The sequence below is a fragment of the Salvia hispanica genome, chromosome 6 (assembly GCF_029641045.1).
Source record: "Salvia hispanica isolate PSC_SH4W2 chromosome 6, Shi_PSC_v1, whole genome shotgun sequence".
NCBI classification, from domain to species: Eukaryota; Viridiplantae; Streptophyta; class Magnoliopsida; order Lamiales; family Lamiaceae; genus Salvia; species Salvia hispanica.
In genome coordinates, this window is record NC_142697.1 from 39,751,747 (window position 1) to 39,769,312 (window position 17,566).

Consider the following 17,566-nt stretch of genomic DNA (forward strand, 5'->3'; position numbering starts at 1 on the left):
ATCCTCTTTTTGTTTTTTTAAGTATTCGATCCTCTACCCTTGTCCATACACAAACTGTCAGATAGTTAGGCAAAGCATAATATAGTGACCACATGGGCTAATTAAGAGTGACAGGCAGATCTAAGTCAAATGAGTACCATATATATATTGATTATTAGTATAAAATTTAGAGGGGTGTTTTCACTTTTCACATTATAAGAAAATGGATATAATATAATATGAATTGTTTATTGGCAAGTAGCCCACCTAGCTATATATATAGGTGTATCTATATAGTTGGAGTAAACAACAAAGATAGTGAGTTTTATTTTTTGAAAGAGAAAAGAGAGATGGAGAAATATGATGTTGTGAAGCATCTTGGAGCTGGAAATTTCGGAGTTGCAAGGCTTCTCAGGCATAAAGAAACCAAGGAGCTCGTTGCCATGAAATATATTGAGCGTGGACATAAGGTATAGTATTAATTAATCTATACTTCTATATATACATACCTTTTCCTAATTATTTTCACATCATTCATTGCAGATTGATGAAAATGTTGCCAGGGAAATTATCAACCACCGATCACTTCGCCATCCCAATATTATTCGTTTCAAAGAGGTGTTGGATGGATCTATCTCATTTCCAATTTTTTTATTTTTTATTTTGATTGGCAATTAATTAAGTACTAATCAATTAAAAAAATAATGGTTGGTTGGTTGGATTAGGTGGTTTTGACGCCGACACATTTGGCAATCGTGATGGAATATGCAGCTGGTGGAGAGCTATTTGATCGGATTTGCAGTGCTGGTCGATTTAGTGAAGATGAGGTCAGATGTCACATATGCTACTACTACTATTATAAGATAATGAAATAAATAATTCGGTTATTTTATCATTTCTTTTTGTCTTATTTCCTGACTATATTTTTATATTAGGCGAGGTACTTCTTCCAGCAGTTGATTTCTGGAGTCTCCTTTTGCCACTCCATGGTATGTGTACTATGTACCATACATCCTAATTATCAAAATCTAGTTAGCCCTCTTCGAATATTCACCAAAGTAATTAAATCTCACCCCTTAATTTACACTAAAATATAGTGTGTGCAATTTTATTTCTATATTCAAGTTTGAAATAAAAAATAGCTTATATAAACATTATTCAACACTATAGGGATTAATATTGGGATATGATCATATGAGAAACCAAGTGAAAATGCAAAACAAATAGAATAAACTTGGATCCAATATAAGAAACTATGTGAAAATGTAAAACAATAAGAATATATACTTGGATCCAGTTTCAAAGTAATTAATTACTAAATAAGTACTACTTTAAAAGCATCTAAGTGCCGTCCGAATTTAATCTTGCTTTACTTTAATTATTTCTTACTTAAAATTGCCATGAAATGTAGTGCAATAATACATTCAAACCCATGCTTTAGAATTTAATTAACGTCTCATTGGATTTAATATATTTGTTTGAAAAATGCATGTGCAAAATGCAGCAAATATGTCACAGAGATCTGAAATTGGAAAATACGCTGTTAGACGGAAGCCCAGCACCCCGCCTCAAAATTTGTGACTTTGGCTACTCCAAGGTTCAACTCTTAAATTATCATATCAATTATTTGGATATATTAATTGATCAGACAATTAATTTATTAATTAAAATTGTGATGTATATTATTATCAGTCATCAGTGTTACACTCGAGGCCCAAATCTACGGTAGGAACGCCGGCGTATATAGCACCTGAAGTCCTCTCTCGTCGAGAGTACGACGGCAAGGTACCAAATTTATTACCCTCTCCGTCCATGAAATAATGTCACCGTTACCTTGAATATCTTTGTATATATTGTTCATTACTTTTTTTTTTATATATAATCCTTGTTACTTACTTGAATTAAACATTACCTTTATCTTTTAAAATGTAAATTATTTGTTGTGGAGAACAACACACTTCAATAAATAACACTTATAAACACAATTAGAGGAATAATTAGGGACTGATTGGGCTGTGGGACAGGGTCACATGGCATGATATGGTGATGATGGACATTTGGAATCTTCTATCTCATTTATATTAGTATCTCACTTATGTGTTTTAATAATTATTTTTAGTTTTAAATCCTTTTTCTTCAATTTCAATTTCAATTTCAATTTCAATAGTGTACATTTTAGTTTACTTTCATAATTACTTAAGTACAATTCATTATATCCAATTAGGGAATATATAAAAATGCACTCTTTTTATATGCCAGGGAATTGGAGTAGATCAAACTCTTTGCCATATAAAAATGAGTAACATGGTTGAACACATGGGCTGTCACAAATAGTATGGAAATCCCAAAATATAATACTAGTGTCTAATAGTGCACTTTCTTCAACTCGAATTAATTATCATCTCAATCATACATTTTCTTTTTCATTGAGTAATATACACTAAACATATCTCCTCATTCAGGATTATTCTTTTCACATAAGCAAATACAGTAGATGTTAATTTTTGTTTATACTTTGGGAAATAGATGGCAGATGTGTGGTCTTGTGGAGTTACTCTATACGTGATGCTTGTGGGAGCTTACCCGTTCGAAGATCCAGACGACCCCAAGAATTTCAGAAAAACTATTACAGTGAGTGTCCGTGTGTGTGTGCGCGCACAAGAATTATAAAGAATAGTATATAATATTTTGATGATCCATTAATTCTGCAGAGAATAATGGCTACACAATACACAATCCCAGACTATGTCCATATCTCCCAAGACTGCAGGCACCTGCTCTCACGTATTTTCGTTGCAAATTCCACTCGGGTATGTATATATCTTATCTATACGTATATCATCGAATTAAAACTGTATTAACTAACTGCATGCTGCAGAGAATCAACATAAAGGAGATCAAGAACCATCCATGGTTCTTGAAGAACTTACCACGTGAACTTACAGAGGCAAATCAAGCAGTGTATTACCGGAGAGACAACCCCAGCTTGTCTTCACTTCAGAGCGTTGAGGAGATCATGAAGATTGTCAGTGAAGCCCGGAAACCTCCTGCGGCATCCAGGCCCCTCGGCTTCAGATGGGGAGGAGAGGAGGATGCAGAGAAAGAAGACGAGGTTGAAGAGGAGGATGAGGACGTCGAGGAGGAAGAGGAAGAAGATTATTATGAAGCACAAGTTAAGCAAGTTCATGCTAGTGGGGAGTTTCATCTCAAATGATGGATTCTTATGCCAAAGCAACATATTATGTTTTACATCTTTAATTCTGAATTCTATAGCATGAAGTTCTAACTCATCCAACATCAAACTACTCCATCAATAAACAGACTGAATCAACTATTACTACTTATTATGTAACAGATTTATCAGGCGAGAAATAAAACAGTCAAAATAAAGTCCAACAAAAATACTACTATGACATAAAAGGATAATAATTAATAAGCATATACAAATTCAAAACGAAGTTCTCATAATTCATCGATATGCATGAACAGCATTAATATTTTCATTAATACAACTTGACAAATTTATAAGCGGGCATGAATATCAAATGTTAGGGGTGTATACAACACTGTGTTCGTTCAACATAAAATTGAAGCAAAACAAAAGGAGAGTGGAAGAGAAACTCTGCTGCAAACCCGACTGGAAAACTAACCTGTAGGCCAAGTGACTGTCAAACTATGAGGGTCTCAATTTCACAGCCTTTTGATTTCCCGATTCCTCCTCGTACAAGTCCTGAAGTTTGCAGCAGTAGCCTCTGATAGATCCGAAGGTCTGATGTGTGAATATCCTTCTTTCTCTGCATCCAACTTATAAAGATAACTTCTGATATTTTTCATTCTTGGTTTTCCTCAAAAGCAGTAGTATCTTTCTTATATCTAGGGCCCATATATATATTTCACAGAGTGTAGGTATATATAGAGGCGAGTAAGAGGATGAAAGGAAATAGGGGAAATTGTTGTCACCAAGACAAGGGCAATATACCCCACTGGTGAAGAAAACCTTCCCCAGTGGTCACCTCGAGCACAAGCAGAACAAGAACTGCTAGCATGGCTGCTCTTCCGTTCCATGTTTCAGCACTTTTAGTCCATCCCCATTCCCAAACTACTACGGGTGCAGGAAGCTCCCTGCGCTGTGAATCATATGTTGCCAATAGCTCCTCTACACTGCCGAGTGGGACCAAAGACTGCAGAAAAAACCATAGACACCTTTAAAATCTGGACAGTTGTACAAAGAGAATGAATAATAGTAATAAATTACCTGTCGAGCTTCAAGATTCGAGACAGCCATCGCTCCAACATATGGAAGACTTTCTATAACCGCATCAGCCAAATCTGAAATAAATGTAGGCTCACAACCAAGTGCAGGAACTCGTCCCCACTTTTCTATGCCAGATTTTAGAGCCAATTCTTTGTATTCAACATCCATTTCCTCCAAGGTTTCAATATGTTCGCTTACAAAACTGTGGTAAAATAATGATGGAAAAACATGTGAGCAACTACCAGTTGAAACAGCCATATCAGATAGAGGACGAAAAGTGATCCTTAGTATATACCCCTTCTGCTATCTTGAAGCTATAGAAAATATGAGCAAAATGGTGGCATGTACTGATCACAGAGTCTCACCTAATTGGGACAGCTAGAAGACTTTTCACTCCTTTTTGTCCTAGTTCAATGATTGTATCATCTGTGTAGGGTTTCAACCATTCTACAGGTCCGACTCTACTCTGTAACAGATTATGGAAAAAAAATCAAAACAGTGAAGAAATAACTACAGGCCAAGGGAAAAGACAAATTGCAAAGACGCAAGAATGTGGACTTATATAAATAATTGTGAAACCATTAGCATGAAGTTGAATTGGTTGCACTGGAACCACATGCTGGTGGAAAACTTGCAGAAGCATGTGCAACATGAATGAGGGCACAAAAGACAGAGCAAAAGCAATTTCGTGGCGAATTTTTACACCATAGATCTGAAACACACGCTTATTACTTTTACAAAATGCAAAGCTATAAAAGTATCATACCTGATAGGCAAGGGTATATGCATTATTTACCCTTCTTTTTTCTAGTTCTTCCATTATCAAGTCAACACACTCCTCCATCTCGGCTTTGTATGGATCACCAGCTTCCTCTACATATGCAAGTGGTACCCCATGTGCGCTAAAGAAAATCATCACCTGCTATAAACAACTATCATCAAATTAAATAGAATGTGCATCCAAAAAAGTGTTTCTTTTAAATTTTGAGTTTCTGATTCAATCATGTAAATAGCTTATAGTAGTACAAAGCAGCTTCAGCATTTGTTGGAATGGAAGGAATGAAGCATATAAAATTACCACCGTCATCATTACCTCCTCAGAACAATCAAATTTTTCCAACTCTTTTTGAATCAAATCTGCCATAGCTTTTATATATCCTTCCCGCTGGTACCAGGAAGGAATTACAGTATGCTGCATGTTGACTAGATATTCATCCTCCCTAAAGAATAACAATCTTTCATGAAACGGGGCTTACTTAGCCATGAAAGATTCATACTTGAAATTTTACATCCAGATATAAGAACCTGAATATACTCTCCAGAAGCCGAAGACTTGAACCACTAGTAGAGATTGAGAATTGGGGGTAGAGTGGAAGCACAACAAGCTTTGAAATTTGATCTCGCTTAATCTAGACAAATGAGAGTCACAAGAAATTTATTCAGGGGTAACGATACATACCGAAAGCTGTAATGCTAGAAGCACCAAATAACTGTGTGCCTGATCAGCTCTATTGACACCCATATAAAGATTTTACACCATAAGTTTAATAAGAGCTTATTTAAAGTAAAGACACAGTTTCACAACAGAGAATGATCTCCTATGAAACACTCCCCCCGTCCCTTAAAGTTTGTCACGTTTTGACCGGGCACGGGTTTTAAGAAATGTAATGGAAAGTGAGTTGAAAAAGTTAGTGGAATGCAGGTCCTATTTTTAAATATTAGTTTTATAATACAATGTGAGTGAGAATGAGTTTGTGGAATGTGGAATAAAAAATGGTAAATAAGTGAAATGTGACAAATTTTGTGGGACGGACAGAAATGAAAATATGTGACAAATTTTCTGGGACGGAGGGAGTACAAGAATTAAGTGTGAGGCTAGACCTAGGATAATTAACAAAGAAATCACATTCCAGCTATTAGTTGCTATAAGCCAAAGGTTTATACTTTATACACAACGGCTGCAGAGTCGTCAACGTAGTTGTTTAATTTCAAGAAAACTCAAAAGTAAGCATACCTGTTCAATAGCTTCTTCAGTGAACGGATGCCAGTAGCGCATACCAACATAAACTTTTGCAGGTACATTCTTGTCACATAGTGCCTTCCTCAACTCCTCAGCCTAGAGATAGCAATTTGGTACAGTTTAATCGACTTATAAGATATGAACTATATCAAAACCACCTCGAGAATTTAATTGTATATTACTCCCCAATGGTCACAGCAGTCAAATTTAGAATGATAAACAAGTTTATTAACTAACATTAAGTATCAAGTTATATCAGTTCTCATCTGGCAAAGATTCTATTGATGAATGGACCTTTCCAAATATGGCATACTATTCTCCCATTCTTTCCAGGATGCAAACCCCACATGAAACAAACAAAGAGCAAAATACATTATAGAAAGCACTGAAATATACAATGTTACCAAGATATATTTATTTATGCAACTTCACATTCTATGCTCCTAACTAACTAATGAAAATAAAAGTACCTGCTTGATGTTGGTGTTATTATGGATTCAGGAGAAATTGAATTACAACCTTCAACATACCCTATCTTAAGGTAGTGTTTCAATTCATATCAATAAGATCCTACCTGAGCATCAGTGATACGACGCAGTGGAGAACCACCACCGATTGAAGCATATCCTTCTTTGCTCTTCGACGATCTAGCAACAGATATAAACTGTGCCAAGGGCTTCTGAAGAAAGCGAAATAATCTTGGCAGTCGAATAATATCCTACTTCCCAATATGCAAAAACAACAGAGAAAAGAATTGTAAGTCACTTCCACAAATTGCCAGCAAAATGAATAGAATGGTGTAGCCAAGAGATACTAACTGGATCTGCAAAAAGATTAAACAGGAACGGCTGTACATCATCTAGAGTCTCAGGACCTCCAAGGTTAAGCAATAAAACTCCAATCTTTTCATTACCAACTAGGGCAGGGGTGGACGTTTCTTGAGAGCCAGAGGTAACCACAGCTCCTGGTCGTGTTGAATGCTTAATTGGTTTCTCTGCAAATACAGAAGATGTCTTGGACCACCCGGAGGGGCATCTTGAAACTATGGACGTCTTTAAAAGATTAGGATTGGAACACGTTTCCAATTGCATCCTTAAACAAGGACACATTCCCTGAGAGTAGACTTTGGCACGTGGCAGTAGTCTGTGAGGAAAAGATAGCATGTAACATCAGAATTTTTCAGAAGTGTTATGCATAAACCTTAAAACTGGAGGACAAAAAGGCAACGCACAATATGCTGACTTCTGTTTCACCCTACATCATTAATTAATTCAAGCCTTTACCACTTTAAGTTGGGAATTCTGAAGACACAGGAAAGTTTCTAATCGATTTAACTAGTATACTTAGTCAAAAGGTTTTTTCCCTAAAGTCTTCTCCTAAGCCACACTGCAACAATAAATAGAAAATACTGAAATCTATAAAGACCAACAAATTTAAGCCCTAATTTTGCCCTCCCTTGAAAAGTGAGCTGCAAAAAGAACTGAACTCAACTTCTTCACGGAAAACCAAAAAATTTGACATGGTAGAAGCCCCAAAAGTAAGACACAAACAGATAAATCACGGATTAGCCCTAAATTAATACACTGCAACACTCAGTAACACCAGTTATAAGCATAATTGGAAGCGAAACAGCAGTAAGAGATAAGGAAGAAGTTACAGAGACGGAGAAGGAGCTTGAATTCGTATATTCATGGAGGATTGGTTCATCTTGAGATTGCGAAGGAGATTGTGGAAATAGAGGAACAGTGGAACACTGGTTGCTGAAGAGTGTGGCTATTTTGTTTGTGTATTGGCACTTGGCCACGTGTGTCGCGGATTACTCTTTCCTCCTCGCTCACAAATTCATGCAATGGATATTTCCCATTTTCACTTACTCCCCAATTTTTTATCTCAACAACAAAATACCAATTCAATATAAAATATGATAACAAATTTATACCAAATTCAACTAAAAATTCTAATTTCAAATTTGTCTGGTTAATATGAAGTTTGGATTAGTTCCCATTTATCTCATAACAAAACGACATTATTTTCTTTATAAATAGACTATATTGTGATTTTTCTAAATGTCATTTCAGATAATACAATTTTATGGTTAACATGATATACCATAATTTAATCAAAATTTATGATTTTTCTTTTTCTAAAATGCTCAATTTTAATGTTTCTCAATTTTCTAAATTGTCCTAGTTACCCATAGAAAATATGGGATTTTATTATTTCCAGCATAAGAATGGTTGTACCTTCAAGGACGATACAAAGAAAATTAGCATGACCTTTATGCAAGAATTACATGCACTAATTGATAAAACGACCCCGGTATAAGTGTGGATTTCCCTTCAACTTAATATGACAAAATCTTTTCTTTGATATTCTCTATCTTGCATCTATGCATATTTCAAGGTACTCAACGGCGACCTCTAGCAAATAACGAAGTTGAACAGTTTAAAAAGCAAAAAAGGTACAACGAAAAAAACTGTAATTTTAACTAGCACAAAATATTTCAGTTCGACTACCAATAAGCAGTTTAACCATACTATATAAATCCACAACCACTACACCTACAAAATACAACAAATTATCTACAGAAGAAACCAAATTTGAAGGAAATATAGAACAAAATATAGCTATTTGGTCTGTATAACATCACACTTTCTATATAAAAAAAAAAATTCAAGCTCAAGCTCACCATCATGCTATAAACCTCAAGTTTGTGAAACAACTACTAGTCGTCAACCTCAAGCTCACCATCTTGCTATAAACCTCAAGTTTGTGAAACAACTACTAGTCGTCAACCTCAAGCTCACCATCTTGCTATAAACCTCAAGTTTGTGAAACAACTACCAGTAGTCAACCTCAAAGTACCTATCCCAACAAACAGACTTCTGAGAACGACAGTAAGTTCCCACAACATCCCATGTTCCAGCTGAATACCTCTGGAGCGATCGTCAATTTTAAGGCACAATGGTGGCAATCAACTCAAATCTCCACAGCAGCACTACATCCAATCAATTGAAGAAAAAGGGTAAACATTTTCCAGAGCAATAATACCTTTAGCTCAGTCGCTAAATTCTGTACTTCCACTGTGAGAGCTACTGGCATTTCTACTGTGCAATGAAAGGTTTCTTATGTGGCCATTAAGAGCTGATCCATCTGTCTTGTTCTCCTGGAAGAACTTTTCACGCTCGACGTGTTTAGCAGGCGGGGGAGGGATTGCCACTGCAGGTCTACCAACATTTGTTTCCGGATTTACTGCCAGAGGCAATGGCCTGATGGTTTCTGGCTTAGGCTCTATATTAGGCCGCTGTGTAGCTTCCTGCTGGCGCTCCACAGTTAGGGGCCTTATGAGTGGGCGATGTAACATTTCCCCAGGAACAGGGTGCCCCATCAACCCCATTGGTCGATCACTCTGGTGGTCTTCATCTTCAGGTCGCACACAAGCTTTTCCTTTCCTTATCCTGTCCAACATAAGAAGCAGCTATATTGATGGAAAAGCTGAGAAAAAAAATAACACATGAAAAATCAAACAGAATGTGGAACCAATGTCTAAACAAGCTTTAATTAGAATAACACAAATTGGCCACATAATATGCATACCGCCGAAAAAGTTGTTCAGGCTCTTCCTCTTCCTCCTCTTCCTCATGGCCAGTGTGAGTTGTACTAGGCATCATTCTGCCAGCTAGAAGAGAATCATGTCTTCGCAGCACTCTTTCAAGCTCCTCATTAAGCTCGACTGCTCGTGTGACAACTTTTTCATCCCTATGAGATATAAACAAATTGAGATTTTATCATTTTGATAATGATACCGCTACCGCTCACTTGTAACATTGAAAATATTTACTATCGACATCAACTGAAAATGTGTCACCTAATATAACAATATCACATTCATATTCTCAAAATTTTGGAAAATTAAAGCTAACAGAAGTGACGATGAAGGTATGGGAGTTGATGTACCAAGCTAGGTTACAAAGCTACGAATCTACAATTGTTGCCAACAGAGAGGGTATTGCATGGTAGCAATGAGATTCTTTCAGAAAATATCATCACTTACCGCGAAGTAATTGCCAGGTGCATCACTCGCTGTTTTTGAAATGAACACTGTTCCACAAGATCTAGTGTGAACTCATCCTTTGCTCCCTGGGAAAACAATAACTAATGATTATGAGTGCATTACTGAAGGCAACTGCATTCCATTGTTTACTGTTCTAGCAACTGCAACAATATATTTCGGAATGCCACTTCTTTATTTGACCATAGATTTTTGTTGTACTTTGTATGGTCATCGAAATGAAAGTCAACATCAGATTGCAAGTTAAGAAGATTTGAGCTTATCATCATCAGCAGAATAATACCTCAGGGTTCTGTGTATGAATAGTATCAAGGACATCCCTCAGTACCTCCAATGCGGTTCCAGCTTTCTGAAGAATACTGAAGCAAAGTTGTGGACGGTTCAGTAAAATGAAGAAAACTACAGCATGGAAAAAACTGTTGAGAACAAGTTTCTTCCTTCAATTTGTTAAGCTGGCACGCTATACATATTTGCAAAAGTTATACCTTGATTCTGGAACAGCGTGCGCTTGTGCTTCTGGAGCATTTGTTGCAGATTGAGGAGCAGCAGGCTCCTTGTTAGGTGGAGTAGGCGGCTTATCCACATGTTGGGTAGCTTGAGGGTTTGGGTTATCATGTGGCCTCTGAGGAAATTTCACTCCTGCACTCTGGGAAATAATTTCCAATTTTGACACTGGTTATAAAAAATTAGTTTAGCCAAAATAAATAGTGTCTTGACATGGCTATGTTGAACTCTGGCAGTGTCCAAGGTTTTCTTTGTGAATGGTAAATAATAGTAAAACTCAATAAGCACCAAGTACAGATATATATCGAGGGATTCACATAAAGTAGATCCACAGGTTATGTAATTACATTACAACTGGACGTTGTCACCGACTCACTGGAAAAAGCAGCATCTAAAACCAATTAGGATTTCAACTTAACTGGATTGTGTAACTATTTCATAGCATTAGTCAACTTTTATTAAAGTGAAGAAGTATTTGGCTGAGCCTCTAAGTATGTGAGACAAAACTCAACTAGTAATCAACCAATTTAACTTTATCCATTATTGTTGAAACTTGTAACGTGGTAATAAGACAAAATCAGCAATGGATACCTACCACCAATTCATAATATGATGAATAATATTGAGGAAATCTCCCAGAAGCACCACCAACAGATGTCTGAGCTGCATCTAATAGGAGAAAGGCCTTTTCCCGTACTGGAAGGTCCGACTACAAGAAGGATGACGAGAATAATGTAACACCTATAATCAGCTGAGTACTGAGAAACTGGTATAGCAAAATACCCACCTTTTTCTTAACTATCTTCACAAGTATGGGGAGAACTCCTGTATCTATAACTTGCTTATGTATAGGTTCTCCAATATTGTTTATCAGCATCTCCAACAGCTGTTAAGTAAGTTGAGAGCAAGAGGAAGTAAATCATGTTTGATGCCAATCAAAAAAGTCTTCCATAGCCGATAGTGGAAGAATTTAAAAATTGCACTCACCATTACGGCGAAGAGTTGTGTATTAGGGTGTTTGCTCCCCAGACGTTTCTTAATAGCTTTGACAACATCTTTAGCTAGTCTGCATTGTTATGAACGCCAAGCACAACTAAATAAATACATACGACATTATCAAGGGAGCAAGGAATAAATCGAGAGTTTAACTAATCTGATTCTGGAACTAAACAAAAATAAGTAGAAAAAAGAGTGAAGGACTGTAAGATATTAGAAACTTATCAATAAAATCTTATGCCAAAAAACCTTTAGTTCAGCAATGAAAATGTACAAAACATCATCTAGAAGAGCACCGTACATCATTATAAGTTATAGCATAGTAAGAGTTACCTTTGATCCTGCGCGACCTGTTCACAAATCTCTATGTTCTTTGTCCAGTCTGTTTCACTGAGTTTGTCACTTGTTGCAGCATTTACAAGTTCAGATGCCATATTTATGATCCCTTCAGCAAGGATTATCAGAAAACATCACCAAGCAGAAAAGATATCTTACTATATATCACAGAGCTTAAGAAACTACTCCATAAGCTCATCACTAAAGCTTTTACACTCTATACTACAGTGCTAATCTTTTCCACAATCAACAACCTTTCACGCTCACAAGTTATGACTGATCAGTTATGGGAGGAACGCTGAATATTATGTGCGCATGCACTAAAACACATAACTACGAGAACTATATTTCTTGTTTGCCAATCAAAGAAGACATAGTAGGTAAGAAAGTTGAGATCATCCAAGACTGAGGCTCAAAATCATAAAATAAAATAGTTCATCAATAGGACCACCCAGAGCAGATAGCATCCCCGAATCAGCCATACAAAACATCAGCAACTACTATTGAACATCAAGAAGCATTTTGAGAACTGTTTCAGATTTCTGAAATTCAGTTGGCTAGCTAACTATGCTAAAACATATCAACTCTTGTATCCTTGATCAATTGTGCCATCTACCTTCACAGGGCTAAAATTAATTCAAATCCAGCAATTAGAAGAAAGTAACACAATCCTGAAATTCCCACAAAAACAAGGAGGGGAGAAAAAGATAAATAGAGAGAGAGGGGAAATCAATCAGAAGAAATGTATTTTAAAATATTTTAGTGAATAACAAACAACCAATTGCAAACGTAAAGATCCAGATAATCATCCATCATTTTCATCTCCTCATAATAACTTTAACCCAATTCAAAAATTGAAAAGAAAACAAAAAATGGGTTTATCCATCTCCATCTTCATCATTCATCCTATTCCTTAACAGCCACTCAATCACCACAATTATAACCATACAAATTAAAGTTAAACCCTTCAATCCCACACCCATTTAGCACCAGATCTCAAAATTAAGTAACTCATCGTAAACTAAAATCAAAATGTTGAGTTCGGGAACAATAACAAAACAAAAAAATGAATGATCCGGATCAATTAAGTCCTAATCATCAAGAGAGAGAAATTGCCCACCTGAGAAGCAAGCAGAAGAGTAAAACCAGCAGCCCCAGCTCCCCAATTAGTACGTACATATAGCTGTAATCATAGATGACACGTATGTACAACTGTATAAATAGGTGTATCAATCATCAAGAAAAAAGGATAGTAAATTGAGATTCTCTGTGAACTGTATTTTTTTTCTTTTTTTTTCCGCTTTAAGAGGCTTTATATTCTTTCCATGATTTCAACTTTTTCCATACTGTTAATTTAGCGACGCCTAATAACAATGATAAAACCAAGAGGTGTCCAGAATCTGTGTCTGGATTTGATTTTTTAAATCATTCTTGTGTTAGTGTGTGAGTGTGCTGAATTTCTGAGCAGAGATGTGAAAAGGATAGCGTCGATAAATAGCGGCGATATTTGGATTGTGAAAAATGGCTAGCGCCACACCGCTCATAATTTGTTGGACATATATACCCCTGCCTTTTTTTTACTTCCGATTTAGTTTGGGATTATTGGTTGAAAGTTGTTTAGAGTTAAGTACTAGTACTACTAATTACTGTTTACAATGAAATCTGAATAACAACCTTGTACTCAAAAAAACGAATCCATAGCCTTCGGGGCTTCAATATCCTGATCCGATAGAGTAGTGAGAGGGTAAATCATAATTTGATATCAGTTTATTTATTAAAGAAATGCTCTCGTACTTGGTGCGCACACATTGTTGAGTGAAGCTCTAACATTGTCATTGTCGGGATTCGAGCCAATAACCTTGTACTCGATTACCTTCTTGAAAAACTACCCGTGTGGACGGCTGAATAACAATATGATATTATGTTTTGTACCATTTGTTCCTTGAATTGGAATATATACATCCATATAACAATAGTTAAACATGAGTCATATAACTTCAATAAAACAATATTTCCTCATATAAGGTGTATTATTCTCCAACAAATATCATTGTTCAAAAACAAAGATCTAAGTCATTGACTTAAATTATGTCTAGCTGTTTGCAGAAGAAGCACTTGTCCATCCATGTTATCCATCTTTTTAGTTTTCTTGTTTTATGGTTGATCAACAATATTATAGTAGTAACGATAGTGAATAGATGGTTCATATTTTTTTTGTCTAACTTTGATAAAAGTCCATTATTTCACAAGAAATAGTAGCTACTCTATTGATCCAATCAGTCGAGTAATTTTCTAGATTAAGGTCAAATTTAACACACTCAAATATTTATGTATAATTTGTTTTTTTATGAGTTTGTAAATTATTGCACGTAGATAAAATTTTATCAAGTGAATATTAGTATTTACTTATCTTAATTATCATATTGAGCACCAAACACTGGGCAAGTGCGTATGCCACGCACTTACGCATGTGTATCTGAGCTTTTACTATTTGCCAAATTTTATTAAATGTGTTATGAATGAACGATCTTAATCAATTTATTACTATAGCATTAATAATTAGTGTGGGTCCATTAGTAACAATAGTTAATAAAGTATATAATTGAGCATTATAAACAATGGAATTGTGTGAGATAGGTTAATAAATATAGAATGGACCAATAAGTCCTGGACAGAATAAAATAACAGCACAATTATTTATGGAATTATGTTGAAAGATTTTTTATATTGGTATTAAAATGTCGTGTTGATATTCTACAAGGCCCAATCATAGATACTCCCCGGCCAAAATGAACTAATCTTTTGATATTTTATTGTCATATGTTTACGAAATCACTATGTAGACTAAAATGCACTTCAAACTTCCCTTATATTCCTCCGTCTACGAAAAATAGTCATATTTTATCATTTTTAAATATTAATAAAAAATAGTTTTATTTCTAAAAATAAAAAAATTTACTCATACTTTTCCTAGTACTTTTTTTTATCTCTCCTATACTTTATTTACTTTTTCTATATCTCTCTAAGTTTTCTATTTTTTCTCCTATTTATTATTTTATTAATTTTTTATAAAAACATGTGTCATTCATGAATAAGACTATTTTTTTAGACAGAAATTAGGAGCTGCTCCATGAGTTGTTCATTTAAAATGTACTCCTATTTAAATTTGATCATAAACTTAGTAGAGAATAAATATAGTATGTGGAGGGAGGGTATTAAAGTAATAATGTAAGTACATGCGATGAATAAAATAGAGTAGGAGTAATAAATAGGGCGGTGATGTAGCAATGAAAACTGAATTTGTACACGCAGTCGGCGCAGATTGGGACACGATTCCCTTATCGGCGCTCCCCACGTGTTCTCGTGGGGCCAGCGAGGAGAGAGAATTATCGGGATAGTTGAACATGAACTGGCCGGGATTAGGACTGTAATAGATTGGACACTGGATTAGGATGAATAGTGCGAACGCAGCCGTCTTTCGCTTTACTTTTTTCGCATATATGAAGATTACGATATCTATCTCTATATAAATAAAGAGTAGTGAATGTCTCTAAATCATAATATTCTTATGGCATTTTGACATAGATATATTTTTTATAATGATTACTTTACCCAATATCATATTAAATGGATACAAACCTAATTAAGGAATATTAAATCAAATTAAATATCTTTATCTAAATGCATATTTATTGATTTGATTCGAGATAAGCTACAATCATACTCGAAACTTTTTATATGTTTACATATCATTTTTTTTCATATTAATTTTATACTATATTATTTATTTAAAAATCATGAATTCAGACTATAAATTAGTTACTATAATGCATACTAAATTATTATTTAATAATAAAATAATTTGATAACTTCATATATTATTATTTTTTCAAATAAATTTTTATCTAATCAGTTAATAATTTAACTATGAGTTATTTTCTTGTTTCAAGTTATACTTTCGTAGCCGGTTAATTTTATTATTTTTTTATTAAATTTCTTATTCAAATTTGAATTGTATGATTAAATAATAGTAGTAGTTATTATGATGAATCATTTGTTTGCGTTATCTTTTGTATTAATATTCTTAACTTTTATCATATGTAATATTCTTTTTATATTTTGATTGACAGGTACTACTAGTTAGACTTCGACTCTATAAAATCATGCTTAGAAAATTAACTTTATAATGTTTCAAAAATAAAAAATTATTGTATTTTTTAATACGAAAATAATTGGATGAATCAACTTTTCTCATTTTAGATTATTTAATATATCGTACATCAACTAATTATATTAAGAATTAAGAAAATTGAGAATCGTAAGCTCCATTAATAATATCTTTTTTTTAGTTAGTAATTTTAATATAAGAAAATGAGAAGATTTTAAATATATAGCTTTAAAATGTTAAATATAGCATGTGATTTTTTTTTGTTGAGTTGTAATTCCAGAAATAATAGTAAAAATGAAATGTATAGAATTAATATTAAAATTTTAAAAATTTTAAAATCAAAATTACATACTCAATTAGTATTAAAATCAAAACTGCATCTCAAATAATTTTAAAATCAAAATTGCATACTCCAAATTTGTTGCTACATGATATAGTAAAATTTCAATATTTAATAAAGAAAAGTAAATATTAATTATGGTCAATACTAGCATTAACAATGATGTAAAAAAGAAAGAGAAAAAATTATTTCTACAATTGACTGGACATATCACGTAATAATATCATTGAATTTTATATCCAATCAATAGTTTATAGTTATACTCCATAAAAACGATGAGAAGCAATTGGCTTATTTTTTTCCTGGTTAGTTAAAATTAGCAGTAGTAGTTACTCTAATTTTCTAACGGAATTGCTCCTGAACTTTCGATCAAATAATTCTTGCTAAATACTCCATTTTTGCTATTTTTCTGCCTCCTCATTATCTGTATCTAGGGCCACAACTTTATAGCCCAATAATACAAAAGGACACAAAAGCAGACAATTGACAACACTAAAACCCACGAATAATAATAATAATTCCGAGTTCAATTGCGAGTATTTGCAGTTACACAAATATACTCCATGACACTATATGATTACACGCATACGTTTACCAACCAAAGTATATTACTACATTAATGATAATGCTTACTAAAATAGTAAAGCAAAAATTGGTTTTATAGTATCTCAAACCACTAATTCTCACTAGTGCTTCGTAACATCAAGTATCTACCACCATATATCAATCATAGCTCAACCCATAATTTTTATCTAGAGTGAACTAAAAAAATACTCCATCCGTCCACCATTAGTAATCTCGTTTCTTTATGATAGGACTTTTACGAAATAAAGAAAAATGGGTGAAAAAAAAAAGTTAATGAAATAAGTCTCACTTATATATAATAATAAAAGTGA

General features: G+C 34.2%; 3 protein-coding genes across 7 annotated transcripts; 1 reads left to right on the forward strand and 2 right to left on the reverse strand.

Moving 5' to 3' along the window:
- Window positions 1-204: 204 nt before the first annotated feature.
- Window positions 205-3,323, forward strand: LOC125204515 (serine/threonine-protein kinase SAPK7-like). Of its 2 annotated transcripts, none has more exons than XM_048103193.2 (9): window positions 205-449; window positions 523-597; window positions 705-806; window positions 915-1,037; window positions 1,484-1,576; window positions 1,672-1,764; window positions 2,506-2,610; window positions 2,691-2,789; window positions 2,858-3,323. In XM_048103193.2, exons 1-9 carry the CDS (start codon window positions 219-221, stop codon window positions 3,191-3,193), a joined length of 1,257 nt encoding a protein of 418 aa, XP_047959150.2. In that variant the 5' UTR covers window positions 205-218; the 3' UTR covers window positions 3,194-3,323. The 2 variants fall into 2 exon arrangements, with proteins under 2 accessions (XP_047959150.2, XP_047959151.2); XM_048103194.2 differs by having other exon boundaries at window positions 212-449; window positions 915-968.
- Window positions 3,324-3,420: 97 nt separating this feature from the next.
- On the reverse strand, window positions 3,421-8,081 carry LOC125204514 (ferrochelatase 2). Of its 2 annotated transcripts, none has more exons than XM_048103191.2 (10): window positions 7,912-8,081; window positions 7,073-7,397; window positions 6,829-6,972; window positions 6,249-6,350; window positions 5,540-5,643; window positions 5,328-5,454; window positions 5,001-5,156; window positions 4,600-4,700; window positions 4,235-4,436; window positions 3,421-4,160 (listed from the first exon to the last, which is right to left on the reverse strand). In XM_048103191.2, exons 1-10 carry the CDS (start codon window positions 7,959-7,961, stop codon window positions 3,936-3,938), a joined length of 1,536 nt encoding a protein of 511 aa, XP_047959148.1. In that variant the 5' UTR covers window positions 7,962-8,081; the 3' UTR covers window positions 3,421-3,935. The 2 variants fall into 2 exon arrangements, with proteins under 2 accessions (XP_047959148.1, XP_047959149.1); XM_048103192.2 differs by having other exon boundaries at window positions 5,001-5,153; window positions 7,912-8,077.
- Window positions 8,082-8,716: 635 nt separating this feature from the next.
- On the reverse strand, window positions 8,717-13,635 carry LOC125205715 (ENTH/VHS/GAT family protein). 3 transcript variants are annotated; one of them, XM_048104786.2, is made up of 10 exons: window positions 13,283-13,635; window positions 12,160-12,271; window positions 11,818-11,896; window positions 11,618-11,716; window positions 11,426-11,539; window positions 10,812-10,972; window positions 10,610-10,685; window positions 10,309-10,409; window positions 9,852-10,013; window positions 8,717-9,712 (listed from the first exon to the last, which is right to left on the reverse strand). In XM_048104786.2, exons 2-10 carry the CDS (start codon window positions 12,258-12,260, stop codon window positions 9,313-9,315), a joined length of 1,293 nt encoding a protein of 430 aa, XP_047960743.1. In that variant the 5' UTR covers window positions 12,261-12,271; window positions 13,283-13,635; the 3' UTR covers window positions 8,717-9,312. The 3 variants fall into 3 exon arrangements, with proteins under 3 accessions (XP_047960743.1, XP_047960744.1, XP_088917429.1); XM_048104787.2 differs by having other exon boundaries at window positions 10,309-10,394; window positions 13,283-13,634; XM_089061303.1 differs by lacking the exon at window positions 13,283-13,635 and adding an exon at window positions 12,779-13,269.
- Between the last annotated feature and the right edge of the window lie 3,931 nt (window positions 13,636-17,566).

Excerpts from the sequence above, each read along its gene's own strand:
- LOC125205715 (XM_048104786.2), bottom strand. The coding sequence starts at position 12,260 with ATGGCATCTGAACTTGTAAATGCTGCAACAAGTGACAAACTCAGTGAA. Across the intron at positions 11,897-12,159 it reads CAGGTCGCGCAGGATCAAAG|ACTAGCTAAAGATGTTGTCA; the intron begins GTAACTCTTACT and ends ATAACAATGCAG. Across the intron at positions 9,713-9,851 it reads CCTGAACAACTTTTTCGGCG|GATAAGGAAAGGAAAAGCTT; the intron begins GTATGCATATTA and ends TATGTTGGACAG.
- LOC125204515 (XM_048103193.2), top strand. The coding sequence starts at position 219 with ATGAATTGTTTATTGGCAAGTAGCCCACCTAGCTATATATATAGGTGT. Across the intron at positions 807-914 it reads GTCGATTTAGTGAAGATGAG|GCGAGGTACTTCTTCCAGCA; the intron begins GTCAGATGTCAC and ends TTTTTATATTAG. Across the intron at positions 1,577-1,671 it reads GTGACTTTGGCTACTCCAAG|TCATCAGTGTTACACTCGAG; the intron begins GTTCAACTCTTA and ends TATTATTATCAG.
- LOC125204514 (XM_048103191.2), bottom strand. The coding sequence starts at position 7,961 with ATGAACCAATCCTCCATGAATATACGAATTCAAGCTCCTTCTCCGTCT. Across the intron at positions 6,973-7,072 it reads TTAATCTTTTTGCAGATCCA|GATATTATTCGACTGCCAAG; the intron begins GTTAGTATCTCT and ends ATTGGGAAGTAG. Across the intron at positions 5,157-5,327 it reads AATTTGATTGTTCTGAGGAG|CAGGTGATGATTTTCTTTAG; the intron begins GTAATGATGACG and ends AGTTGTTTATAG.